This window comes from Vidua chalybeata, chromosome 10 (genome assembly GCF_026979565.1).
Source record: "Vidua chalybeata isolate OUT-0048 chromosome 10, bVidCha1 merged haplotype, whole genome shotgun sequence".
Lineage (NCBI taxonomy): Eukaryota > Metazoa > Chordata > Aves > Passeriformes > Viduidae > Vidua > Vidua chalybeata.
The window spans coordinates 21,866,439-21,894,315 of record NC_071539.1 but is presented as its reverse complement, the minus strand read 5'-3'; the positions used below and the strand labels follow the sequence as shown (position 1 = coordinate 21,894,315).

Sequence of the window (27,877 nt, the reverse complement as noted above, 5' to 3'; positions counted from 1 at the left end):
TTGTATTGTGGTCATAGGTGATTTTGTTTAAGGGATTTTTATTTTGATTTTTTTTTTGGTGGCTTGGTTATGGTTTGGTATTGGGTGTTTTTATTTGATTTTTTTTTTTTTGGTGGTGGTGGTAGATTTTGTCTAGTTTCAAGTCTTGGTAGGGATAAGATTTTGTGAAGACACTAATAAAAGTTGTTATAATTTTATGCTTTTTTGGTGCAAACCTGTCGGTAAGTCATTCCCATTATTGTCATTTTGCAAAATGTTTTAAGCCATAATTACTCAGTACTGAATGAGTGTAATCACATGTAGTCCTTTAGCTGCCATTGCCTGTCATTTTTAGGGACTCTTACACCTCACTTGGCACAAGGGCTGTGTGTATATGTATGGCTGTACATATACATTCTCTGTCTGAATGTGGGGAGACTTTACAGTTCTAAACACATCATAAAATCCTCTTAATTAATTTCCTGCCCATGGGCTCCCATAGGATTACTCCAGTGGCTGAGCTGGAGGTTTGGAAGTTCAAATTTGGAACATGATTAATTGAACCTGGTCTGTGGGAAGGTTTCCTGTACATTTTCAAAACTCATAATGTTCTGCAATTGCTGGAATCACAAAATTCCTGTTTATCGGTACGAACAGGGGTACATGTGCCTTGGTTAAGGGACCCCCCCAGTTCCATAGGTGCTACTCTTGCCAGGAAAAGATTGCATTCAAACAAAGAGAGCTGGAATTTTTAATTGATCTCTTGAACTTTATCTTTTATATGGGAAATGTTTATTGAATTCTATGTTGGGATTTTGAGTATCTTTGTGTCTGTTCAGATTGCCAATTATGAACTTACAGATTTGTACTAATTCATAATTTTAATTGTTTATACAATAAAACAAGGAAACCTTTGATATAAATGACAACATGGGCTTTTTAGCTTTATTTTCATTACCCTTACCTTTGAAATAGAATAAATATTTGTTCTCCTAGCCAAGGCATCTTATAGTTTTATTCCCAGCTTTCTCCACACAGTTTTCCCCCTGTAGCACTTCATTGGAAATAGAGCACAGTAGGCAAACACTGGTGTGTGGGTTTCAAATTCCTGCTTTGTGCAGATCTTTTGCTTGGAATACAAATGGGACTAGAAGCTCACATTTCTTTGTAGGAATTATATTTATTGTGGAGACCTTTTCTTTTAGACTGGGTATTTCCCTTGAACTCTCTCTTCTGTATATCTGTTTCTATTGAAAGTTTGTCTTTTGCAAACACAGCATGTGAAGGTGATTGCATGTTTTCTAGCTGGCAGGTTCTCCTTCAGGTGTCTGTGGCCAATGTTTAGGTAAATCCTCTTCCCCTGCAAACAGGGTTTTTACATTGTGGAAAGGTGGCAAAAGGAGGGTGGTTATTTGGGATTGTTTCAGCTGTTTTATGAGCATCACCGTAAAACCAGGGCCAACCTTAGATTCTGGAAGTACCACATGTAGATGTGACTTCACAGGTACACAGCACTGGGGTACATGCCAAGTGCTGTAATTGTGCTTTAATGTTTCATGTGACCTGTACCTGTTGGAAGATAAAAAAAGAGATCTTTGAATTTAAAGTCTCTTGCATCAGTTCTTTAGGCTCTCAGATAATTTTCAAGATTCTCATGTGTCTCAACTATTTCTCATCTTTTTAAAAAGAAGATTTGCAGAGGGAAAAGCTGCTAGTTGTGATGTTTTGAAATAAGAAAGATAGGGAAAATATCCAGCATTTTACTTGTAGTACATCAGCTTGCTAGTGACTTCACTCTAGAAGTAATACCGTGTACTTTCACTGTAGAAATAATCATTTGGTCTGTGCATGTGATGGGTTCAGCAGGGCGTGGGGTGGAAGAGAGGCTCAGAGCAGGCTCCCATTGTCCTCTGGTCAGCCTCTGCAGGGCTCTAGCCTGAAAATAATCTCTGCTTTTGAAGCAGTAGTAATAGCAGTGATATAATAATAAAGTTGTATCTCTAAAGGTTTTCTGTCAAATGCAAGAGACACTCCATTTGATAAGGAGCTGTTGCTGACATTTGACCCTCACATAGCTTTTGTCCATCCCATAATGCTCAGTATTATTTGGGTACTATTTTAGTTGTCTGTGTTTGAATTATTTTAAGCATCCAGGCATAAAGCTTACAGAACATGTATTTTTTGTTTTAGCCAGCCTGTACACTCAAATCTGGCTTTCTGTGTAGGAATTGAATTTAGACTGAAGAATGGAAATACCTGCTGAAAAAATAACTGGGAAGTGATGCCAAAAGCTTGTTATCTTATTATTCTGCTTGTTATCTGAATGAAAATCAAATGGAGCCTGCTTCTACGTGACCAATATCACACAGTAGCTGTGGAGGCTATCCTCAGCATTCTCACCAGGTTCTGTAGCTGTGCTCTTGAATACTACAGAGCTTTTACAATGTTTTATTGATCAGTTTTTGGTTTTTATTTCTATTAGGTGTATGCTGGCTTTATGAAACTCTGGGTTCGTTTGCTTAAGGGCACGTTTCTAACTATGTAGTGTAACTAAGAAGTATTAGTATACTTGAAGATCTTTGAGTATGTGGAATATTACACTGAGCTGATGCATTTTTGGATGTTGCCTTAAGTGCATTTGTGTGTGATGCAGAGGTAGAAATTTGTTGTATACAGGATGCAGCCATGTCTGACTGTCTGGGCTACAGCGTTGAATTCCTACATCAGTGCATGGAGGCCTGGCTTGTGCTCCCAGCATTTACATACACCAGTTTGGGATGTTGTGTGGCTTACTTTTAGGGAACAAATTTCCACTTCATGCAGAACATTGAAACACAGAACCATCCCTCTGAAAGAATAATCCCTTTTAATGTAACTGGAGGATGCTGCCTGTGGGGAAGGGAAGACCTCAGAACACCAAGGTTTGATGTCAGAGGGAATCATTCACATGTTTTGATCTTCACATCAATATTTCCACCTAATTAGGAGTTTTCTACATTGAGCAGCAGTTGAAATGGCTTCTCCCTTTACCATCCTTCTTTGTGAGAATGAGGAATTGCTGTACATCCTATCTGCTTGCCTGGAGTCCTCTTGTGCTGTTCTGGTGGAGAAGACTTGGGTTATGAGAATGAAAATTTCAGTCCTCACCTGTAATATCATCTGCCAAGACACCATCACACTGAGCTTAGATCATATATTTAATTAAACAAATGTTAGCCAAAAAGCTAACTTGAGCTGCTCTGTGACTTCTTATAGTCTATTCCAGGAAAAAAAAAAAAAAAAAAAAAAAAAAGGGAAGTGACAGGACAAGAGGGAATGGCCTTAAGTTGAAGGAGGGAAGTTTTACGTGGAGTAAAATCTTCCTTGTGAGGGTGAAGAGGCCCTGGCACAGTTGCCCAGAGAAGCTGTGGCTGCTCCATCCCTGTAAGTGTCCAAGGCCAGGTTGGATGGGGCTTGGAGCAACCTGGGATAGTGGAAGGTGTCCCTGCCCATGGCAGGGGATGGAACTGGGTGGGTTTTAAGGTCCCTTCCTGCTCAAACCATTCTAAGATTCTGTGAATGTGCCTCATGTCCATCAGGCTTTGGGGAGGGGTACTTGCTTTTGGATTCAATGTTTGCAGTTAATTTACTGCCCACCTTCTGTTGGAGGAGATAAAAGGTAGAACAACCCAAGTAAAAAAGCAGGGTGGTTTATAGCAAGTTATATCCTATTTGCTCCCACTGTGTCTGTGCTTTCAGGCTGTCTGGAAGCAATTCAAGTTACAGATTCTGGAATTTGTTGCTACTTCGTGTTAAATTCCAAGAACTTAAAGAAGCTCCTCGCCCCTGCAAACTCATTTGTTTGGAAGCTGTTCTTTCAGCATTCCTGGCATGTAAAAGCAAACTTGAGTCCTGTGCCTGGATAGGTGAAACAAGTGCTTTTTTCAGTGTTGCTTTCCTGGGGTGAATGGACAAAATGCTCAGGGAGAAGCAAAATCTGCTCCAGAATTGGTGCTGGACTAGTGTACAAATAGTTAACTCAGCAGCCTGGATGATCTGAATCTCTTCCAGGTGACCGAGTGCAGCTCTGTTTAGCTTCCTGCCTTTGTCCATGTGGAGTTACGGGCTGGGGCTGCCTCGCCCTGGGTGTGCTTTCCAAGCCTGAGCAGCTGGGAATCGAAAGCTCCCAACTCCTCCTGCAGCACCCATGTCGGTGTGAGGAGATACTGCATATCTGTGAGGGCTGATTTTTTAAAAATTTTAAGATTTTGTGATGATTTCTAAGTAGTCTGGGAGGTGATGATTTGGCAGTTTGGGGTTGGCTGTTGATTTCCCCATTTGTCTTCGGGGCGGGTGGTTTAGCACGCGTGACACAACAAATCCTGCTGGGGAGGCTTGGGAGGGTGTTTAAGTTGTAGTTGCTTAAGTGCTGATACCTGTTTAGTTGTCTGATCTGAGAAAACTCATTTGTTTATCATAGGGAAGATCAGAAAAATAGTATGTGAGATTAGGAGGAATTCTGTGGGTGTAGTGTGTCTGTCACCTTCCTTTGGTCCAAAAAAGCTGATCTTGAATGGTCATTTTCACCCCCAGGGGGATCTACATACTGAAAAGAGGAGGCTTAAATTCACTGTGATGTGTCAGAAACCTCTAAAGGGTCCACAAAATAATAATAATTAAAAAAAATACATGTTTAATAACCTAAAGCAAAGTGGTACTTGTCACTTCTGACAGCTTTAGCTGTGGATTGTGTCCATCCAGTTAATACTCAGTGCTACCAAATTGTTTTCCTTGAGATTATTCTGTTTGTGGAGGAATGGAATTTTTTTCACGCTCTCTCTTTGTATAGCAATAGGCTTTCCTTTCCTTTTGGATCAGTTTTGGAGATGCCCTAATTTCCGAATGTATTTCTAACATACTTTGTCTTCTGGAGTGGCAAGTCATGGAATAATTTGTCCTAGCTTTTCCCTGTGTTGAAAAGTAACTCTTATATTGAAAAGCAAATATGAAAAGCTCTATCCCTGCAGTATTACCCTGTGAACTGTGTTCATTGTGTCCATTGTGCTGTGAACTGTGCTGTTACTCAGCAGCACTTTTTCCCTGACAATAAGTTTAATATAATTTAATAATTTATCCTTCCCCTTACTATGGTTGTCACTGTGGCTGTCCTTGCTGCACTGCCCTGTAACCTCTGGGATGCAGGGAACACTCCCTTTACTTTGAGATACACACTGAAGTCTTTGGATTTGTGTACCTTTTTGCTCTTTTTCTTTTACCTTTTTAAAAATAATATGAGATTGCAATGCTGGTTTGCTGTAACAGTGAGTAATCACCTTATTTGCACTATCTTTGAAATAATTTTCTCTCCTTTTCCACTCCATTTTCTTGTTGTCTTCCCACCCAGGCCTCCCTGTGGACCATGCCCAGCTCTCCTCCCTTGTGCTGAAGAGTCCTCTAGGCTTGAGCCCAGCCTTTCAGGTGAATGCAGTCACTCAGGGCTCATCCCCTCTGCTGAGCCCTGTCCTCAGTGATGCTGGCGGGGCCAGGATAGAAGAGGATGATGAAATGAAAAGGAAGGTAAGAGCACAGAGCTGGGGAGTGATGGTGCCATGTGGGAGCTGTGCTGGGTATTGAAGGTGTGAGGTGGGAGCTGTGCTTGCTGGGTGCTGAATGCTGATTGTGTTTTATTCTGTGGTGGCTGTGGCAAAACTCCAGTGCTGAAGGTTGGTCAGATGTGTTGCACTGGGAGTCCCTGGTGCCCTCCTGGCATCTTCTTGGCACGGCCACTGGGACCACCTCCCTCTGTTTTAGCAGGAGCAGTGTGTCAGGGAACTGTGTTCAAAATCCACCTTTTGTACCCCAGAATCCACCTTTTGTACCCAAGGAAATGAGTTCAGGTTGGATATTAGGGAAAGGGTCTCCAAAGGTTCAGGTTCCCTAGGGAAGTGGTCACGACACCAAGCCTAACAAAGATCAAGGAATATCTGGACGATGCCTCTAGTCATACAGTTTATTTTCAGGTGGATTTGCAAGGAGTGGGGAGCTGGGTGCAGTGATCCTCAGAGATCCTTATTTGTTAATGTATAAGGAGTTTGTTTCCTGGGTTCCTTCCTTCCCATGCAGTCTTGTCATGGTCTCATTGGTCCATCTCACCATACATTGTTCCTCCAGGTCATCCTTTCTGATCATAACAGGACCTTTAGAGTGGTCCTGTGGTGTTCCCCTTGAGCTGTGGAGGGCCTGAGCTCAGTGTGAATTCTCTCACATCCATTTCATCATGGGCTTGGTCAGCAGAGCTGGCTGTGTTGTTGAAGTTGTCCTCTCCATGGCTGACCCTTCTCTCTGGAGAGAGGTGGACAGTGCTCTGGCCTTGCAGAAGCTTGAGTCTCACTTTCTGGAAAGAGGGGGGCAGAAATGCCCCTGACTCTTGCAGGTGCAGTGAGTCTCAAACCAGGAACAACTCTGGGTCTTCAAGATGTGTTTATGTCTGGGTGCTGCTCTGTGCCTGGGCTGCTTTCTTTCTGCCTACCAGTGAGCACTGGTTGCTTTAACCAGGGACTCCCCCACATGATGTGGGGCTTTCCTCACCCCCATGCAGAGCTCAGGATTTTCTGCATTTTTTCCAGTAGGATAAAGAAGTCCACCTAACAGTAGAGTTCCATGACCATTTTTCTGGAAGACTCTCTGCTCTCCTTGCCTTGCTTGCAGAGAGGTTTGTTGCCTCTGGAGCTTGAGAAGGATCCAGGACCTTCCATTACAGTGCAAGGAAGGCTCCATTGTCCAAACTCAGCTCCTTATGGAGCCAGTGGCCACACTGGGATCTGCAGTTTTCCATACAGCCACAAAGAAGAAGAAACCACCTTGTGTGGTTTTTGCTTCTGCTCTTCTGCTTGCCCCATCCAGTGTTCTGGTTTCTTACCTCTGTCAGGATCAGGATCCTCAGGCAAGAAGGTCATAGGCCCCTGCTCTCTGGTTTCTTTACCACATTCTTGGGCACCTCCAGGCAGTTGTGGTGCTGTTGAGAAACACCCATGGTGTGGACGTGGTGTAAGTGCTTGCCAGAGAGAGGAAGGTTTAACCAGTAAGTGGGAGCTGAGCTGCAGACACCTCCCATGACTTGGCAGCTTTTAGACTGTCTCATTTAGACTTTTTGAGGTGGAGTTTATAGCTTTGGTCGATCACTCTACTGTTAGTTTCCATAGTTATTTTAAAAATAACTCCTCTCATTTATCCTTGTAGCTTGGAAATAATGAGCAGAGACTGTGTTAGCTGACTTAAACGTGAAGCCCAACTCTTTCTGCTACATTCTGCAAGGTCTGGTGTTTTGGCAGCTTGTGTTCTCCTTCAGGCTGAAACTAATTTATGAAAGTGAGACTCCTTAGAAGGGAACTTCTTTTTATTGTATTGATCTTAAGCTTGATCAACTCCTGAGTATTCCAAGGCTTTGATGTCTATTCAGAGACATTGTTTTAAGTGAAACAGACACAGGAGGAAACCAGTGTGAAATTGGTTACATTTCACAGGAGTTTTACAGCTTTGTTGTAGAAGAAAAATGTAATCTTACAATATCTCTCTTACTAGAGCTCTGATTTGAAGGTGATACTGCTGTAGTTCCACCTGGTTAATCAGGGCATGTTCTGCAAACTCTCCAGCCCTCACAATGTGTGTGCTGTCTGCTCTTTGCTGCCATGGTGCTGCTGGTCCAGTACTGATACCTTAAGAAAGACGAGTTTTGTTTTTGTTTTGTTTTGTTTTTTTCTTTTTAAATCATTGTGCTTTTCTTTCATCTCACTGGTAGATTTCTCCCCGTTTCTTTTCTAATGGAGATTGGTTGTAGCAACCCACTTAAAAAAGGGCATTGCAGCTGGGCTTTTTGGGAGAGTTCCCCCACTCAGAGTTATTTTTAACACTTCTGAAGCCTGGTGTTTGAAGTGAGAACTCAAACATTTTTGACCATTACAAGTTCAGAGTAGGACTCTTCACTCCCCACAAGCTGGGGTTTGTGCATCTGGTGAGTTGAAGGTTTCCAGGTGGGATTGTTTGTGCATTATATGGTGAAACACCAGTTTTTCCAAGTGGGGATCTTGGCATTGATGCCTGCTATGGTTGTAGAAACATTTTCTTTGGACTCTAGAAGGAGACTGCTACCTCAGAGTTTTTGTGTTTGGCTTTTGAGGCATGAGCTGGTTTTCTTTCCCCTTGCAGAGCCTGAGCAGTAGTGAAGGTGTTTGGCAGGGCCCCTGTGCACTGTGCCATCCTTTCCACTCCTCTGGTGCAGGGTCTGTCCAGCAGCTGCTGCCAGCACACAGCACAAGGGATGCACTTAGGACTGGTGCAAGACTGAAAAAAAGCAAGTTAAGGGCACTAAATTCCAGCAGGGAACAATTTGGAAAGAGCAGGAACTTCTGAGAATAAACAGAAAGGCCTGATGTGTTGGGGAGGGAAAAAGGAAGAGAAGATGCCTGGGAAAAATAAAAGCCCTCTTGTGCCCCAGGTTAGCACACAGTCAGCTGGAGAATGAAGCAGAAACCTGCAGAAGTGTTCAGAGGTGGAGAAAAACATGATCCATGCAGGCTGTGAGAAGTGACAGGTTATGACCATGGTATGGTTTTAGTTTTTAAAAAAGTTCTCTCATCACTACCTGCCTGTGTAGAAGTGATGCTCCCATGTTTTCACACACCTGCACGCTCTGTAAGATTTCAAAGAAGTGCAATATTATCCTGTACATAGTCCAGAAGGGGATGTACCCAGAACTGTGTAAAAACATCCCTGATAGCAGAAACTCTCCTGTCATGTAAGGAACTGCCGAGGCTGGGAAGTGAGATGGTGAAACTGTATCACCTGAGGCTCCAGGGAGGCCAGAAAAATGATGATGTTTCCTTTGGGAAGAGGCTGCTTATGATGGATGCCCACTGAGGTTCCACAGTATATGAGGCTGCAGTCAGGTAAATAGCCCAAGGAAAAAAGCCAAGATGAGGTAGGACTTTGCCTGACAGCATGTATCTGAGACAGGTAGGTTGAAGCTAAGGGGATGGCTATGGAGTGAGTAGGGAATATGTCCTCTGCTTCCTCCAGAGAGTGGACTGACATGTGGACCTACAATAACTAGCATAAAATAACCTGAAAAGAGACTAGACAGTGTCTTAAAATTAATTATTTGAGGATACACACCTCTTGGGATTCTCTGGACTCAATAGAGGGGTTACTGAGCAACCAGGAGAACCCATTCTCCTCCATGGGTAGCATTGAGCTGGAGGATTGGGAGACACTCAGTAGCTGTGCTGACAGCACTGGAGGCATCTCAAAGTGACTCTCTAAAGGGAATTTTTAATTAACTCAGAACATACAAGGAAACAGAAGAAAGAATTTTCAAAGCAGTGTTTCCCTCAGGAGGGGCAGAGATGGAGGAGACCAAATTTTGACATAACCCAGTGGCATTTGGCACAGAACTACAGCACAGCATCGTGAGCTAAGGAGACAAAGCAGTCCCTTACCTTGAAGAGTGACTAATTCCTTAATATTACATGATTTTTAGTAATATATGTTTTCAGACTAACTCTGATTTTGTGTTGTAACTGCACAACATCTCTTGCCACCATTTCATTCCTTTGTTTTTCCGTATCCATTCTGTCTTCTCTTTAAAGAGTGGCCCAGAGCAATTGTGCAGCCTACAACTGCTGTAGTTTGATTTTCTTTTTTTCTTAGCTAATTAATATGGTCTTCAAAGGAGTATCTTGAGTAAAAGCTGTAAGTGGAAAGAAAGTTTTGGAAAAGGACTGTTTGCAAATCTGTTGGGCTGTGTTTGGTGGTTAGAGAACTGTTTAAAATCTTGGTATCTTGGATTAAGTGTTTCCATATTTTTGTAAAGTGCTCCCTTAATTTGAGGTGGAAGTTCATGTAATGGAAGTGTCCAAGGCCAGGTTGGACAGGGCTTGGAGCACCCTGGTGTAGTGGAAGGTGTCCCTGCCCATGGCAGGGGGTTGGAATGATGTAAGCTTTGAGGTCCCTTCTAACCTAAACCATTTGTGATTCTGTGCTAATTGACATATAATTGGTATTATTTTTTAATACTCCTAACAATATAAAGAATATTTTAAAGTGAAGTCAGTATTTGGGAGTGTGATACTGAAGAAAGAGATGTCCTGTTTATAAGGAGCTGCTCCATTTGCACACAGCAAGGGGAAGTGGATGTGGGGTTAGAGCTGATGCCCAGTGGGAAATAGAGGTTTGTGTTTCAGTACTTACTGGTGGCTGTGTGTCCTTCCAGCGCTGCCCCACCGACAAGGCATACTTCATAGCAAAGGAGATCCTTGCCACAGAACGCACCTATTTAAAGGACCTGGAGGTTATTACAGTGGTAAGTGAGTTTGACTTTACTTCTTTTCCCTTTTTTTGACAGATTTGTGATTGTTATGTTGGAAAAACTTGGAATTTCTTCTTGTGATGTAGCATAATCCATGAGCCAAGTAGCTGTCCCCTTCCATGTTCCATAGCTCCTCCTGTGGGAGGGCAGATACCTTCTCTGGACTTCCAGCACTTGCTTCAGCAGCTACATCCTGTGCATCCTGATAGCTTAGGCAAACTTTTGGTCTGAAAACTGTGAACAAGGAAAGTCTAAAAACATTTTGCAGCAGTCCCTTCCCTTGAAGAGTGACTAATTTGTTGATATTACATGATTTTTAGTAATATGTTTCCAGGCTGACTCTGATTTTGTGTTGCAACTGCACAACATTCAGTTTCAGTGATATCTGCCAGCTCTGCTTATAACCTGGCTGTCTTCTCTGTGGTTTTCCTTTGGAAACTTTTAGCCTTGGAAAGCTTTTAGCCTTGTGCATTTGGATCTGTGAGCAGATGACAGTTGCAAAGGGCATGGAACCCATGGGGGTTTGAAGAGTTTCTTCTTGTTTTGTTGCTTCTGTTTCTTCCTCCTCTTTTCACTCAGAATAGACAAGTGCAGTTTGCCCTCCAGTTTGGAGGGCAGCATGAATTTCTAGTTCATGTGCTTCTAAAAGAGCTTTTTTGTTCATGAGCTCCATGTTTGAGCACTGTGACTGTTGCCTTTCTATAAGCTGTTGTTTTAATTTCATTAAAGAAAAGCTAGAGTCCCTCAACGCTGCATGGCCTCAGTGGAGGTGTTCTCTGCAAGCTCGTTGAGCACCATCTCACTCCAATTCCTCCTACAGGCTTCCCAGCACTTCTCCTAAAAGAAGGGGGAACACCTCAGAAAAATCTCAGAGGATTTTTGTAATATCCCCGTCCCTGCCAGAAGCGGGGACCTGGAAGCGCTAAAGTGTGGAATGTGACCTCAACAAGATGTCTCCAGCTGAGTGACTTGCACAGGGCTCCAGGCCTATGAGAGCAGTTTTATCTGCGTGGAAGTGGCAGCAGCTGGGGCAGCCACTGGGTAACTGACTGTCACTCAGCTGTCCCCAACCATCCCATCATTGCATTCAGAAACAAGCTTGTGCCCAGAGCCTCATCTTCCTCATATTTGGCAAGGAAAAAAAAAATCCCATCTTTTCATTTTTCACAAATTAAGTCTTCCCTAAATATTACTTCTTCCTTCCTGCTTTTTCCCTGTGCATACTTTCTCCTCCCCCATCGCTGCAGGAGCAGGAATTTTCATACTAACAATGAATTTCTGAAGCAGAGACATTGATGAGAATTTCTGCGTTTCTGGCAGTGGTTTCGGAGTGCTGTGATCAAGGAGAATGCCATGCCAGAGGGCCTGATGACACTGCTCTTCTCCAACATAGACCCCATCTATGAGTTCCACCGAGGCTTTCTGAAGGAGATTGAACAAAGGCTCTCACTCTGGTAAGTGAGGAGGGGGACCTTTCTATACATCCTCACATCAAAACCAGACTACAATTGGTATTTCCACATCAACAGGAGCAAGGAGAAATCTTTTATGAAATGAAAGCTATGAAAAAAGTACAAACTATGTTGCACAAAGGCCATTTTCCAAGCTTTGCCTTGTATATAATATCCTGTAGTTGTATGACTTGTGCACCAGACTGAGGGTTTTTTAATCACAGAATCATTTAGCTTGGAAAACACCTTTAAGATCATCAATTGTTGATATAATCTGATGGTGTCTCTCAAGCCTTAGAAAAAAGAAGGAACACAAGATCAAAAAGATGATGCATGTGTTTTTTCCACACCTTCCAGTTAATGAATCTCCAGGTGAAAATCTAGGAAACATTTTTGTGATGAAGGTGGGAGTTTGGTTCTTGCAATGCGGTTTATTTCACAGATGATGTTTTTAGTCTTTTAAACTTTGTATTATTTTCTCCTGACCTGATTTGTTATATATTACAGTATATAATATATATACTGTATATACTCACCCTTTCAAAAGGAGGTGATCAACATAAACAAAGTATGAACAAAAATTAATTCACAAAATCAGGTGGGGTCATGTTATAACATTTATATGGAGGTCTGAAACATAAAACTCTCAAATAGACTTTCACACAAGTTCATTTCTAGTCCTTTCTCAGTTTCTTAAGCATGTCTTTGTGTTTGCTGTTTTGTGCATTTAATGTACCAAGTTTTCAATCTGAACAGTGAAATAGGGATGTCAAATGCCTAAAGCTTCTCATGAATTACAAGGGAAGATGGAGGGAGAAAACAAATGTCTTGATCCCCCCATGTGTGTCCCCTCTCTCCTCCCTCCATGTGTTCCAGGGAAGGCAGAAGCAATGCTCACGTGAAAGGGGATTTCCAGCGCATCGGAGATGTCATGCTCAGGAACATGCACGCTCTGAAGGTAGGCACAGGACTCAAGATGTAGAATTTGGGGATTATTGAGGTGTTCTGTTTTGTTTGGTTTTGTCAAGGAGCAGAGCTCAGGGTTAATATTTCCCTTAATCACAGAATCCCAGGAGTGTTTGGGTTAGAAGGGGCCTTAAAGCTCATCTCATCCCAGCCCCTGCCATGGGCAGGGACACCTTCCACTCACTACACCAGGGTGCTCCAAGCCCTGTCCAGCCTGGCCTTGCACACTTCCAGGGATCCAGAGCAGCCCCAGCTTCTCTGGGCAACCTGTGCCAGGGCCTCACCACCTGTTATGGTCTGCTTCTTAAAATTAATAGAAATGGAAAAGAAAATTGAAATGCAAATGAGACCATGTGCCAAAGTCAATAGTATGGGCTTTATTTAATAGTAAATATCAGAGGGGGCGGGGGGGGGGAGAAAGAAATGGAAAAGTGGTGGGGGAACAGAAAGAGAGGGACAGAGACAGATTAAAGAAAGTATCACTGCTCAGTACATCCCACCAGTGTCCTGATGATCCTGTTCAGCTGGACTTCTTGGTGGTGAGGGTCCCCCACAAAACATAGAATCCAAGGATAAATATGTGCTCAGGCCAGGTGGAATGCCCAGGTACCTCCCCTGGAGGGGGGACAAATCTTACACAGTCTGTTGCAGCAGACTGAATCACTTTGCATCCCCTGCAGTCCTGTGGTGCAAGGCCACAGGAATAAGTCTGGGGAGCACTTTGGAGGGGTCTTTGATGGATTATGACCCCCTCCCCCCTCAGCTGCTTCCCACATGCATGTCCCATGGATGTGGCCTTCCTGGGGTTGGGGGGTTTTACAACTGACCCAGTTGGTGTAAGGGTGTTCTCTGCCTCTGACTGGAGGTTTCACCACTCACCCAAAACTCTCCTCCTCTCCCCTTTGTCTGGGGGGCTCTGTGCAGACCTGGCCTCTTGGGCTATGGCCTCCCCCTCCCAAACCCAGCCAGGAATGATTTTCTGCTGGGTTTGGCTTTCTTGGGCATGCATTCTTTTCCCTCTGCCTTGTTTACTTCTCCCTAGACCCATGATTATTGAATAATAGTGTTCCCTTTATCTTATCAAGGCATCTTAACTCACAGTCCAAAGTTCCAGTCAGGCATCTTCAGGGAGGGCTGGGCTTCTGTGGCTGTAGCTTCTTTATACAGTTTGCCCATAACAGGCAAAAGGTTCCTAACAATGTTTAAGCCATGAACTATCAGATTCTAGTATCTGACACCACCCTCACAGGGAAGAATTTCTTTCCAATATCCCATCTAAACCTTTTCTTTTTCAGTTGATCTTGAGGTAACTTGCAAACAAGCTATTGTTGAGAAAGAATTTAAAAAGAAAACACGGTAAAATAATTGCAGGAAGGTTCTGTGTCACTGTTGCTTATTTAGGCACCTACATTTACCTTGAGAAAAGGTGTTTGTTGGTTATTCAGCAGAAAACAAAGAAAAGTTCTTTATTTAGCTCCCCTATTGAGACCTTGATTCACAAGGTTATTTAATTTAAAAATATAGATATTTTTTAAAGGCAGAATATTTTTTTCTGCAATGAAGTCAACTTTATTTGGAGCAGAGTGCCTCTGTGGGACAGTTACATTGGTGCTGCAGTAGTGGAGTAATTATTTAATTAAAACCAGTGGCTTGAGTGGGAGTGCAGGAGTGTGGGACTGCTATTTCCACCACCAGCATTTGATATTCCCAGCAGGCACAGCCACAATGCCACACAAACACCTATTTTGACCTTGACTAGAAGCTGCCTGCCACTTCCTTTAATGATGAAAGTTCTCCTTTGATCCAAGTAACTTTTTGTCCAATTCCACAGGAATTCACCAGTTATCTGCAGAAACATGACGAGGTCCTGACAGAACTGGAGAAAGCAACCAAACGCCTCAAGAAGCTGGAGATGGTTTATAAGGAGTTTGAGCTGCAGAAGGTTTGCTACCTGCCCCTCAACACCTTCCTGCTCAAACCCATCCAGAGACTGATGCACTACAAGCTGATCCTGGGGAGGCTGTGCAAGCACTACACAGCAGAGCACCGGGACTTCGCCGACTGCCGGAGTGAGTGAGCACCCAGCCGTGTCCTGCTGGCAACACCCTCCCCATGGACATCCAAAACTCTGCCTGTGCCCTGGGAAGACAAGAATTATACCCTCATAGAATCTCAGAAGGATTTGGGTTGAAAGAGACCTTAAAACTCATCTCATTCCCCTTCCACTATGGACAGGGATAATTTTACTAGACCAAGATGCTCAGAACACCGTCCAACCTGGCCTTGAACACTTAGGTTCACTTATTTTCAATTATGTCCACAAATTCAATGTAAGTGCTTCTTTTTCCTGGCATTCCAGGAAGTGGTTTTCTCATGATGGATCTCAGTGCTTCAACCAAAGCTGGAAAATGAGTCCTTTTCTTGTCTCCTAGCAGGGAAAAAAAAAAGAGGAGGTTTTTTTAACAAACTTTTTGTCATTTAGATGTAAAAATGTGACCAAAAAGTGTTTGTTTTGCAGCATCAGAAGCTTGTGTAGTAAATTCCATTACAAAGTAATCTTTGCCAGAAATAGTTTGGTTTGATTCTTTTCATTTACTTTCAGCTGCATGGTAAATACTTTTTGTTTAAGCAAAATCTCAGATACACAATGATCTCCAGAATCATAGGAAATGCTATGAAGTTGCTTGCTCTTTTTACCCTTTTCTAAAATACACTTAAATTGGCATTTGGACTGGGTGATCATTGTAGGTCCCTTCCGTACGAACCATTCTGTTCTAAAATTTGCTGTGAATTTCCGATCTAAATTGCAGATTCAGTTTTCCAGGGGTGAAATGGGTGGCTTGGGTTGCTCTGCTCTGGTCCCATTGGTGCTGTTCTCCACACAGGTGCCCTGAAGGAAGTCACAGAAATGACCTCACAGCTGCAGCACAGCCTCATCCGCCTGGAAAACTTCCAGAAGCTTACAGAGCTGCAGCACGACCTGATTGGGATAGACAATCTCACAGCACCTGGCAGGGTAAGTGCCTCTGCTTAGTTTTTAGAGCCTTTGTTGGTTTTATTTCCAAGGAAGTGCCTTTGAAGCGTGGATTTGCCATCACTGCCCCTCTGGTCTGTGGGACAACTGTGAAGGCTTCATGTAACTGTCTCTTAGTGAATGCCATGGATGATGGGGTCATCACCTTGGTGAGATTCTGAGGAATGGATCAGAAAAGATTCTGCTTAAACTCTGGCTGCAGTTTTGTGTTTCCAGTACAGATACTGGGTGTGCTGGGTGTGGTGCTTTGTGTGGGAACTGGTGTGTCCTACTGGAAATGCACTCCCAGCTCTGCTTGTGTCTGCCTGGTGCAAACTCAGGGAGCACAGGGATGACGAGAGCCACAGCACTGGGCTGAACTGGTGTGGGTGCCTCTGTATTACAGGAGTTTGTGCAGTTCCTGCCTGGTTTTTTGTTTCTTTGTTTTTGATAGATGTACTGGGCATAAATACAGGAGCATCACATGTGCTTTGGGGATGCTATGGCAGTCACTGCAGTGGGATGTAAGTGTGATAGGTGAACTGCTGGTGTCCAACAGGAATTCTGCTCCTTTCCCTTCTCTTCCTTCACTGATTTAAATGCTGGCTGCAGCAAGGAGCTGATTCATGTCACAAAAAAAGGAAGGAAAGTGTCATCGGGCCTCTAAGAAATCTGTTAGTGGTCATTGCTGAGCACCAATCAACATCTGTGTACTCTGGGATGAAAATAAAATTCCCTCAAGTCAGGAAAGATCAAACATTGTTTAACTTTTTCTTTTCCACTGCAGGAGTTTATCCGGGAAGGTTGCTTGTACAAGCTCACTAAGAAGGGCTTACAGCAGCGGATGTTCTTTCTGGTGGGTGTTGCTCCTGACTTTTATAAACCCAAGGTCTTCAAGATAAAGTTGTTGGGGAAGTGTGTTTTCTTGTACTTGTGCTTAACATCAGCACCTGAGACTAAAAACTCACTCTGTGCAATGTTTTTAGAGGGCGTGGTTGTGGCACTATTCTCTGGTCAACTTGGTTCCTTAATGGCACAGAGTTTTAACAGAATTTAAAGACTTAATTTCCTCTTTTATAAGTAATCAAAAGAGTGGTTGGGAGGGTAGTTGACCAAACTGAGAAATGGCATTTTTCATGCCATTTTTCATGCATCTACAATGGCCTTTAAGCAACAAATTTTTAAGGAGATGTCAAAAAATCCTTGGCCCTGCCTGCTGCTTTCAGAGCACTGATTGTTCTCTTCCTGCCTTTCCAGTTCTCAGATATGTTACTGTACACAAGCAAAGGGGTCACAGGGACAAATCAGTTCAAAATCCATGGACACCTCTCTCTGCACGGCATGTTGGTAAGTGGCTCCATGTTGCACCACAGGGTTAAGGAAATGGCTTTGCCTAAGGCAGGCTGAAGAATTCCTTCAGGGCACAAGGACCAAAGCCACAAACTGCTCCAAGGCAGGTCTCAGCAGCAATTGGACCTTGATGTGTGTCAAACAGAGCTTTCTTTATCTGCAGGTGATGAGTTTGTTCCTTCCATATTAGCAGAACAGCTGGAGCACAGCCTGTTGCCCATTCATTTTCACGCTGCTGTGAGAGGCTGATCTGGAAATAGGGATTTATTTATCCTGGTGTTTTGTTCCCCTGCACACACCTGGGCATGTAATCAATCCTCCTGCCTCCCCACACCTTTTCTAACACGATTGTTCTTTCTGTCTTTGGTTTGCAGCTGATAGTGCTCGACCCCCCGGTGAGTAATGAGCCAAATCTGCTCCAACCCCTTCCTTTCCTTGTCCTGCTGGAAGTGGTGTTGTGCCCCTGCAGTAGAAACACACCATAGATTTTCATATAGAGCCAAAATAGACTTGAAAGTAGGTGGTATTCGTCAAAGAGTTGCTGTTCTGCACTTCCTGCAGCCAGGTTGGAATCCTGTTTGACTCCAGTCCCAACCAGCACAGGGCAGTTTTAGTGTTTATTGGTGACTGAGCACTGATGAGAAAAATCTTTTCTTTTCCTGCAGGTGGAGGAGAGTGAGAATGAATGGTCTGTCCCACACTGCTTCACAATCTATTCTGCACAGAAAACCATAGTGGTGGCAGCCAGGTAATCTTAGTTTTCCTGTGGCTTTGATGGATTCCTTCTCCAGAAAGTTACTGCTCAAGTGGTGCAGAGCCAGAGGGGTGTTTTATGCATCCTCTGGACTTCAAAATAAGCCCAGGACTCTTCACAGCTCCTTTTTCAGTGTTGAATTTTGGGAAGCAGCAGTTTATCCTGGCCTGATCCCAGTGTGGGCAGCAGGAAAGGGATTGGGATTCTGCCCCTCTGCCCTGCTCAGGTGAGACCCCACCTGCAGAGCTGCCCCAGCCCTGGGCCCAGCACAGGAAGGAGCTGGAGCTGCTGGAGAGAGTCCAGAGGAGGCACCAGGGTGAGCAGAGGGATGGAGCAGCTCTGCTGGGAGGAAAGGCTGGGAGAGCTGGGATTGTTCACCTGGAGGAGAGAAGCTCCAGGTAACCTCACTGTGGCCTTCCAGTGCCTGAAGGAGCTGACAAGGAAGATGGAAAAAGACTTTGGACAGGGGCCTGTAGGGACAGGACAAGGGGGAATGGCTTCCCACTGCCAGAGGGCAGGGTTAGATGGGATATTGGGAAGGAATTCTTACCTGTGAAGGTGCTGAGGCCCTGGCATAGTTGTCCAGGGCAGCTGTGGCTGCCCCAGCCCTGGAAATGTCCAAGGCCAGGTTGGACAGGACTTGGAGCAACCTGGGATAGTGGAAGATGTCCCTGCCCTCATGGAGTGGGATGAGATGGGCTTTAAGTTCCCTTCCCACCCAAACCATCCTGTGGTTCTGTGTTTCTGTCTGACCCAAAACAGCAGCAATAAGTTTGCCATTGTGCTTGTTTATTTGGGAGTCGCCAGTGTCATCCTTCAAACCACTTCAGGAGACAAAATCTAAACATACAAATATTTTAGAGACTCAAAAGAATTAAAATTCATAACATACGAATTGCTGTGAGGAGGGGAGAGTTCCTGCAGAATCTCCTGGAGGAAGCTGGGGAAGAATTAAAGGCTGACTTGGAAATAAAAACCAATCCTTTTTCAGCCTAAATTACCCCTGTGCACTGAGTTTGGTATCTTTTTGTAATTAGGATGGCTCCTACACCTGTGTCAGGATTAGCTTTAGGAGTTCTTGTCTTTCTGCAAGTCTGCTGTGAAAACCCAGCTGGAATCAGGAATGCCAACAATGCAGGGTTGGGAGCACTAAAGCTCAACCTTAAATCATAGGGTTTTTACTGCTTGATGACTTGTTCTTGAAAAATAACCACTAGTATATTTATAAATCAGGTGTGTAGTGGCACAGGAGCCAATACCTTTGGTATGCAGATGTATTTTTTAAAATTCCAAACTAACACCTGAGAATGCATTTTTTTTAAGATCAACCATTTCTCAGCAGCTGTGAGCCATAAGGTGCTTGAAAGATTCCTAAATTTAGAAAAATAAACAGAATTTTTACCTTGTCATGACTTTAAAATAGCTCAAAGGTTACCTGTCAAAAATAAAATTTGCTGTTAGGCTTAGACCAAATGTGGAATTTTCAGTCTAAATTTAAAACTTTCAAAAAAAGAAAAAAAAAAGAGGTGGTTACCAAAACAAAGAAATGTTGTGGCTGTGTCTAAGGCTAAACCTTCTCTGTTGCATCCCTGTGGATACAGATACACCTTGAAGGGCTGTGAAGGTCTCACCTTGTAGTGGATCCTGGGAGGGGGCAAGGAAGCTTCCTCTTCCTGTGCTCTGGGTTTTACTTGCTTGAGATGCCAGGTACACCCCAGATGCCCTTTAAAAGATGGGCTGTGCTTCATGCTGCCATTTATCCTTCAAAAAAAGTCATGGCTCATATCCCCCATCTCCAGAATTCCTCTCCTGACCCCTGCCAGCTGTCTGTTCATTTTATTTGCTATAAAGCCCAAGTGTTTGTTAGTTTAGTCTTGTTTCAAGGCTTGACTATAGAGGTGGAGGCTGTATGAGGTCACTTTCCTCTCTGGAAGGCTCCTGCTTTGGAGGAATTCTAATTTTGGTTTTATTTATTTTATTTATCTAATGGAAGGACACTGTCCCACGTTTTGGGCACGTTTGTGCCTTCAGCACACAGGCACAGTTCTGGGCTGGCAGATCCCCATTCCCACTGCTTCCCTTGCAGCACCCGCCTGGAGATGGGCAAGTGGATGGAAGACCTAAATGTGGCAATTGAAATGGCCAAGAAATCTACAGAGAAATCCGAGATGCTTCTGGAAAACTCCGTGTGCAACCGCTCCAACAGTAAGTGGTGTTCCCTGCCTCCCTGAAAAGCAGCAGTTGTCCTGTCCTTTCTGCTTTTCCTTTTGATGACATAAATGACATATTTTTATAATTCATATGATAATGGAGAATTAATTGGGCTTTGGTTTTAATCAAAAGAGATATGCTTGTCTTCCTAGACTTATGTTCAAGATAGCTTTAAATGCAGCAGAGATGCTCCCATTGTAGAGTTGTTAATTTTATAAGGTCCCTTAGTCACCCTTTACATAGATTTTTCTCAATTTTACTAAGTGGTGAGTTTTTTTTGTCCAAAATGTAGTGTCTCTGGAGGTCAGCTTTTATAGCCCAGTACTCCTGTGCTTGTCTGATGGTGTTATGGCTGTGCTGAAACATGGAGTATTTTTTCTTGGAGACCTCTGTTCTGTTCCTTGACTCAAGATGAAGTGTGGTCATTTTTGCTTGTTGGACACAGCACTGACTCAAACCACTCTGTGATTTTATTCTAGTGGAAGGTGTCCCTGCCCATGGCAGGGGGTTGGAATTATGAGCTTTAAGGTCCCTTCAAACCCAGACTATCCTTTGATCCTGTGAGTCAGCTGCCCCAGGCAGAACTGAGTTATGAAACTCAGACTGATGTGCTCAGAGTGGTCGGAGGAGCTGCGTAACCAGCTCAGCTTGACATACTTAAAACTGGACCATGGCAAGAGAAAACCGCCTTTCTCAGGAATCCCAGCTTCTCTTGCTTTTTCTATTGCACAGTTTTCTTAAACCACTACCCAATTCTCCTCCCCCAGGATCCTCTGATGAGGTCTCTGTAGAACAGGAGTCCGAAGATGACATTCACTCCTCCCGTAGCTCCTTGGACAGGCAGAGCCACCACCGTGCCAACACCACCATGCACGTGTGCTGGTACCGCAACACCAGCGTCTCCATGGCCGACCACAGCGCGGCCGTCGAGGTACCGCGGGCGCAGCGCTGGCCCCGCTCTGTCCCTCCTGCCCTGGCCTCCATCTCCCACTCGGCCTTGGCAGAGGTTCTGTGTCCAGGGAGAGCGTGGGCCACCCACCACCTCTGCATGCTGTCCCCTCTGTGGCTGTCTGTGTGTCCGCACTCGCGCTCTCCGTGCAGCAGGGCTTTGCTTCGGCAGCGGGACCAAAGCAGGGAAGGTTTAAAGGAAGCCCAGGATATGCTGGCACTGAATTGCTCCTTTGGGTTTCACCCTGCTTGCTTGCAGGAGGACTGAGCATTCCCTGTGCTGGGTACTGCTGGTGCACCTCAAATCCTGGGGTCAGTTTTGGGCCCCTTGTGACAAGAAGGACATTGAGGGGCTGGAGCGTGTCCAGAGAATGACAGTGGAGCTGGAGGAGGGTCTGAAGCACCAGGAATAGCTGAGAGGGCTCAGCCTGGAGAAAAGGAGGCTTGGAGGGGGCCTTCTGGCTCTGCACAACTCTCTGACAGGAGGGGACAGCCAGGTGGAGGTTGGGCTCTGCTCCCAGGGAACAAGGGGCAGGACAAGAGGGAATGGCCTCAAGCTGTACAGTGGAGGTTCAGGTTGGGAATCAGGAAGAATTTCTTCACAAAAAGAGTGGTTAAGCATTGGAACAGGCTGCCCAGGGCAGTGGTGGGGTCACTATCCCCAGAAATGTTCAGAGAATGTATGGATGTGGCACTTTGCCAAATTGTTCAGTGGGATTTGGTCAGAGGTTGGACTTGATGATCTTGGAGGTCTTTTCCAACCTTAATGGTTCCCTATCCATGATATTTTCCTTTAGAGACTGACTGTGCTGTACTGAGCTCTGGTTAGTAGCTGTACTGCACCCAGAATTAAGAAGAGAGATTTCAGTTGGAATTCTCTGCCCTTCCCTCACTGGCAGGACTGAGCAGCCAAGTGTCTTTTCATGGCAGCATCATTTTATGCTGAGCAGAGATGTTCATTATGTGCCCACGGAGGTGTTCAAGGCCAGGTTGGGTGGGAGTCTGAGCAACCTGGTCTAGTGGAAGGGGTTGGAACCAGATGAGCTCTAAGGTCCCTTCCAACCCAAACCTTTTTGGGATTCTGTGAGCCACTGGTACCTGCAGTCTTGCTGTTACTCACAGTTTAAGGCAGCACGGGTGGCACATTTGGGCACTGAATCCTGCAGATTTCGAGACTGATCAGCTCAGCACTCCTTACACTGCTTGCACCAACTCTATGGTTTTACTTTAGGCAGCAGTTTGGCAGGGTAGGACACCTGCCTGGAGGCTGGCATGCTTGGAAGGCTTCCAGAAGTGGGAAGGACCCTAAATAACATGGACAGAGAAAGGAGGTCACTAACCTGACAAAAGCAATGGGGCAGGGGGCTGCAGCCTGTGTCTGTGCCTGCCTGTCCTGCTCTGCTCTTGAGGCACTTGTTTAAGTGGAGTTAAAAATTTGGGCACTGGAGCTCCTGTGTTTTTCTGATAGAGATCGTGTGGATCAGCTTGGTAAGGGAAGTGCTATAGATGTGACCTGAGCTTGAGGTACAGACACTGGGCACTTGAGCTGGCTTCTGTCGTGGTTTCTGTTGGAGGGGACAGGCCTTTCCCTGCTTGGGAAAGACACCAGTTCACAGTTCTGTGCATGGATAACAAGCCCACCCTGCTACAGGTTCTGGGATTGAATGTGTGAGTTCTTGCACTTGCTCTCACTCTGATCTGTTCCATGTTCTAACACTGTCATTTTTTTTCACAATGCATTTTCCTTTGACAGCCACCTTTCTTGCATCACTCCTCTCACCCTAACATTCTGTTTTTCTCTTTCTCTCCCCCTTTCTCTGCTCAGTTTTCTGCTCTCTTGCTGTTTCTCCAGAGCTTCCTCCTCGCTATTTGCTGGGCCAGGCCCAACGGCCCAACACAATCACCCATGTTTGTTGGTACCGGAACCAGAGCCTATCCCTGTCTGATTACTTGTGCATGATCCAGGTAAAGATGCCTCTCACATTTTGTGCTGGTGGGGAGGAGCCATGGGATGCCCAGGAAAATGTCCTGCTTCCTAACTGCTCACGTGAGGATCCTCGTCCTCAGAGGCAGATGTGTACCACTGCCTCGTTAAGACAGGATTTCCTCCTGTCTATCCCTCAAAAAATGGTTCTCTGTAAATCTGCCACATATCCTGTCTTTTTCTTAAATTACAAAATTCCTGTGCTGTCATTCCATGCCAGAGGTTTCCCTCTCCTGCTGGCTGACTCCAAGGCAGTGGTGTTCCCCTCCCTGCAGCCCCTTCCACGCCGGCTTTGCTTCGTGTGGCTGCCACGTGTTGTTTATCTCCCAGCTCTGCAGTCCTCTGTTTCCCCTCCTGCTTTATTTCCCTTCTCACACAGTGTGTTCCCTGTGGGTTCTCTGCATGTCAGAAAGGGTGGCTGAAGGGGAGGGACCCTGGTGGCTGTCACCATACCTGGGAGGCCTTTGACACCAGGGAGAAGTGCAGGAGCAGCAGCAGGATGGCAGCCGGTGATTTCATGGCAGTCCTCTTTTCCTTTCTACCAGAACCAGCTCTCTGGGTATTTGCTGAGGAAGTTCAAGAACAGCAATGGCTGGCAGAAACTGTGGGTCGTCTTCACCAACTTCTGCTTGTTCTTCTACAAGACACACCAGGTGGGCAGGTGTAGGTGAGGGGGTGATGGTCAGGGTGCTGGGGGGACCTGGGGATCCTTGGCTTTCAGCTCCAGGGGCAAATCACTGCTGTTGGAAGGAGAGTAACAAGGGGAAGAGGAGGTAGCTCATAATGAAGCTGGTCTCTGAAAGGCTGTGGGCACTTCTTGTGGAACTTAAATTTCCAGTTCTGATGGTAGTGACCTTCTGTGGGTGAGGGGGAAATGTCTCCTCATGCAGTGACTGAGGGCTGTGAGGGACACAGCAGCCTTTGGGTCTTCTTTGCCCACTTCTGTCTGTGCTGGGCTTCAGCTCAGCCTGACAGGCTCCAGGGGTTTTTCTGCCCATGGTGCATCCAGCACCTGCTTGATAATGAACCATGATGCAGTGCAATCTTTTCATCTTATTAACCAAATAAACTGTGTTAACCCAGGAATTAGGTTATTCTGGCTTCTTGCCTTGAGGTCACATTTTCTTTTGTGAGAGTTACTTCACACCTTTTTTGTCAGATCTGTGTTTCAAGTTCCATAGAAAGGGTGCAGAGAAGGAGGAGGGAGCCCAGGAGGCAGCATTGGGCAGAGGAGCAGAAGCAAAATAACTATAAAAAATGAAAGGAGTTGGGGGAAGGTTTAATTATAAGCAGTTGGTGGCCTTGCCAGAAGAGTTGTCCTGTTGTCTCCTGAACAAGAGTGCACAGCCCTCCCCTGTGGTACACGGGCTGCATGGCAGGGGTGCCTGGCACTCAGGGCTGGGCTCTTGGGCTCTTGCAGGATGATTATCCCCTGGCCAGCCTCCCCCTGCTTGGCTACACGGTCAGCTGCCCTGTGGAGGCGGATGGGATTCAGAAGGATTATGTCTTCAAGCTGCAGTTCAAGTCCCACGTGTATTTCTTCAGGGCTGAGAGCAAATACACCTTTGAGAGGTAATTTTCTGGTTTCTCTGTCTTGGTTTATAACCTGCTCTTAACTGTGGCTGGTCCTTTTATCCCCTCTTTCCTCCTAGTCTGATTGATCTTCCAGTGCATTCTCAGGAATAACGTTCCCTTCTTCTCCCCACCAATGATATTTGGGGATCCCTCCTCTGACAGAACCCTCCTCTGTGTGTGGAAGAGCTGGGGATGCACCTGGAGCTGTGAGCTGTGCTTTGTGCCAGGAGTCTGGGGCTTTGTTGGAGCCAGAGAGGAATGTAGGAGGGGAAGTGCTGTGGGGTGCTCAGCTCCTCCAGCTCTTTGGGAGTCAGATTTCCAGGTTCTGTAAAGAGTTCTTTAGTTTTTATCTTTCATCTCTGGGAGCAGAAGTTACAACACGAGGCCGAGAGCAACAAGTGCAGGGCTCCTTTTCACTTCTGGTTTCTCTGTAATTACATTTTCTTGTTATCCTCTATAATTGCTCTTAGGGGCTTCCACAGAGGGTCCAAACTGTGTGTGAAATGCACCACAAAAAACTTTGTACAAAACTTTGCTGCTGTGTTGAGAGCCCTTGCACTGGGTTGTATTGGTAGTTTTGGAATGTGGTTTTACTGAGGTGTCACATGTCCCCCTTCCTTGGGAGAGTGTCACACACTTGTGAACAGCTGAGGTATCTGCTACCCGAGCCATAAGTTGTGGTCTTTATCATGTAGGGATTTCAGGGGAAAAATGTCCAATTCACAGTGGATTTGTCTTGTTTTTTTTCTCTGTTGCTTTGCTTTCTTCCACAGGAGCAAGGCTGTTACCTATTTCCTAATTTATTGTTAAGAAAAGCAATAATTATTGTCAGCTTGTCATCCTTGATAGCACTGAGGAGAGAACACAGTGAGCTCTCATGAGAGTTCTCTGGAGCTCAGAGCACTGTGGACTTGTTACTTGGATAGGCAACCATGTTCTGCAGGGTATTTGCCACATTTCAAGCTGTCCCTTTGAAGAGTTAATTTTCCAGAAGACTTGTGAAAGAAAGAAAATGGCTGTTTTGGGAGGTTTGGGAAAGAGGTACAACTCATAACAAAGGACAAGATTACCTGTGAGTGAGGGTTAAACATTTCTCCTGTCTTTTCTTGGCAGGTGGATGGAGGTGATCAAAAGAGCTACCAGCTCTCCTGCCAGGTCGAGCCTGCTGCTTCCCAAGGAGAAGGAAACACACACAGACTGACGTGAGGCAGAGCTGGATCTCTGCTGGCAACACCAACAAAACAAACAGGCAGGAACAGGAGGCTCTGGAGCTGACAAAGCAAAGACCCAGGAGGCTCATTCCCCCCAGTATGGAAAGTGGGAGTGAGGGGCTGCAGACAGGGATCACATCCACTCCCGATGGTGTGGAAGAGGGTCAAGTCTGTTCCTTAGAGAGAACCCAACAACAGCAGTGCTGGGTGCACACATCATGGAAGGGTTCTTGTTCCATTGTACCTGTACAGTGACACCTTTACCTGCCCTGAAGGCAGGCACCACCTTCTTTTTACATTTTGACTGGATGATCAGCACACATGGGAGAAAATCAGCAGCTTCCAGGGAGCTGGCAGCAGTGGTGCCAGGGCTCCCTGTCCCGGGTGCTTGTGGGGCTGGCAGCACACCCTGTCCTGCTGCTGCTACCATCAGCCTGCTGGCACAGCTGCCTCAGACAAACAGGAACACACCATGTGTTGGCTCACACACAGCTCCTTCTGAACAGACACTGCAGCTCTCCCAGAACAGCTCTGCTCCTCAGGAGCTGCCAAGGCAGCAGTTTCCAGGCAAGCAGGAAGACTGAGTCTCTGCTGAGCTGGTGAGGTGTTGGTGGATTGTGGATCAGTGCAGGGGGGTGCACGGTTTGTCCTCTGAACTCAATCACTATTCTCATATCACAGCTCCAGTTTCTTTATCCTGTAGTAGGGGTTAAGTAAGGCACGGGATGGCAAACACTCTCCACTCTGGTGTGGGTGATGTTTTCAAGGCATTTAAGCACTGTAGGAGAACAAGCCTCTGAAAGTCACTGTTGCTTGTGCTTTTGTCATGCAAAGAAATGAAAATCCCTAATCTTCTGTTTCAGTTCGGGGTGGGATCCATCTTCTGTTTCTCATGAAGGTGTAAAAGTCACTGGATTCCAGATGGAGCATTAGTGTCTGTGGACTCTATTAAATTTCTGTATTAAATCTGAAATGTTTGCAGCTTGTTCTCTTTTGTAAAGCTGTCACCTTTGGGTGCCTCCACAGAAGGACTGACATTCGCTAAGTGCCACAAGATGCTGCTGGACATGGCTTTGATGGGCTGTGGAGACTCTGATTTATATTAGATAGAAAAGTGTTTGTGTACTAATGGAAGGAACAATGCAGTGAAGCAGTGAAAGCAAAAGGAAAGTGTTGCACGCTGTGAGGATGGAGGAATGTGGAGATCCCATGGGACAATGGGATGGACAGAGGCCAGCACGAGTGTTCAGTTAATGGTCTCAAGCATTTGTGGGATGAGGACTGAAGGGAGGGGGATCCAGAGGGATTTTCTTGCTTGGCATTTGCATCCTAGAGGAGTGACTGCAGATCCAGACTTTGCCATCACTGTCACAAAGACCATTGTCCCATCTAAGTTAAATGTACTTAATTTATTAGCATCTTCATTTATTATTTTTTTAATTACCTGTTGTAGGTGTATCCATGTGGATTGATTAGACATGTTATACCGTGGCTGAATATGACTGTTCAAAGTAAATAGCATCTTGCTATAAAACTCTCTCAGCCTCTTATTCCTGAGCTCACCATCCCCATTCCTGGACCCACAATCCCAGGTTCAAGTTACTCAGTAGTTCTCCACGACCCTGGATCTCAGCTCACCTGATACCAAGTGCTCTCCATCCAAAGTGGGGCTCCCACAGTGAGCAAGAGTCTTCCCTCAAGGTTTGTGGGCTGGTGAGTGAATGATCCTTTAGCTGCTTCTGTGCTGAACTCGCAGCTCAGCATCTCTCTTGAAGATGAAATGGCTGAGGTGGGGGTCTCTAAACCAGGAGCGTCTGGAAGGACAGCAGGCAGCAAAAGTCCCTTCTTGGTTTGAGAATGCTGAGCTCAAATGTCTGTGCATTTAAAGGGCAGGAGCTCAGGCTAGGAAAGCCAAAAATATTGGTATTCCTAGCAAAACTGCCTTACCTCAGTGAACTTTTAAAAATGGTGAGGATTTCTGTGGTGTATCAGTTCTGTAAAATATTTCATTTTTCCTCCAGGAAAAAATTACTCTCCAGGAGTATTTTTGTCTTAACTACAAACATGAGAAGTTTCCTTAACAGGAGCTTTAG

At 45.2% G+C, this 27,877-nt stretch overlaps 1 protein-coding gene across 4 annotated transcripts in view; it reads left to right on the top strand.

Annotated features, from left to right (window-relative positions):
• The window catches only part of FARP2 (FERM, ARH/RhoGEF and pleckstrin domain protein 2), a 73,522-nt gene extending 46,207 nt beyond the window's left edge, over positions 1–27,315 (top strand). For 3 of the 4 annotated variants that reach the window (XM_053951360.1, XM_053951359.1, XM_053951361.1), the window contains exons 14-27: positions 5,363–5,535; positions 10,226–10,315; positions 11,642–11,775; positions 12,649–12,730; positions 14,570–14,807; positions 15,624–15,754; positions 16,539–16,607; positions 17,009–17,098; positions 17,767–17,849; positions 19,942–20,060; positions 20,834–20,997; positions 23,544–23,651; positions 24,419–24,570; positions 25,687–27,315. In XM_053951360.1, coding sequence (XP_053807335.1) covers positions 5,363–5,535; positions 10,226–10,315; positions 11,642–11,775; positions 12,649–12,730; positions 14,570–14,807; positions 15,624–15,754; positions 16,539–16,607; positions 17,009–17,098; positions 17,767–17,849; positions 19,942–20,060; positions 20,834–20,997; positions 23,544–23,651; positions 24,419–24,570; positions 25,687–25,774 — 1,721 coding nt within the window. In that variant the 3' untranslated portion in view covers positions 25,775–27,315. Of the gene's footprint in view, positions 1–5,362; positions 5,536–10,225; positions 10,316–11,641; positions 11,776–12,648; positions 12,731–14,569; positions 14,808–15,623; positions 15,755–16,538; positions 16,608–17,008; positions 17,099–17,766; positions 17,850–19,941; positions 20,061–20,833; positions 20,998–22,866; positions 22,980–23,543; positions 23,652–24,418; positions 24,571–25,686 lie in introns of those variants that run through there. The other variant, XM_053951362.1, reaches the window with a different exon arrangement.
• The last annotated feature ends 562 nt before the right edge of the window (positions 27,316–27,877 follow it).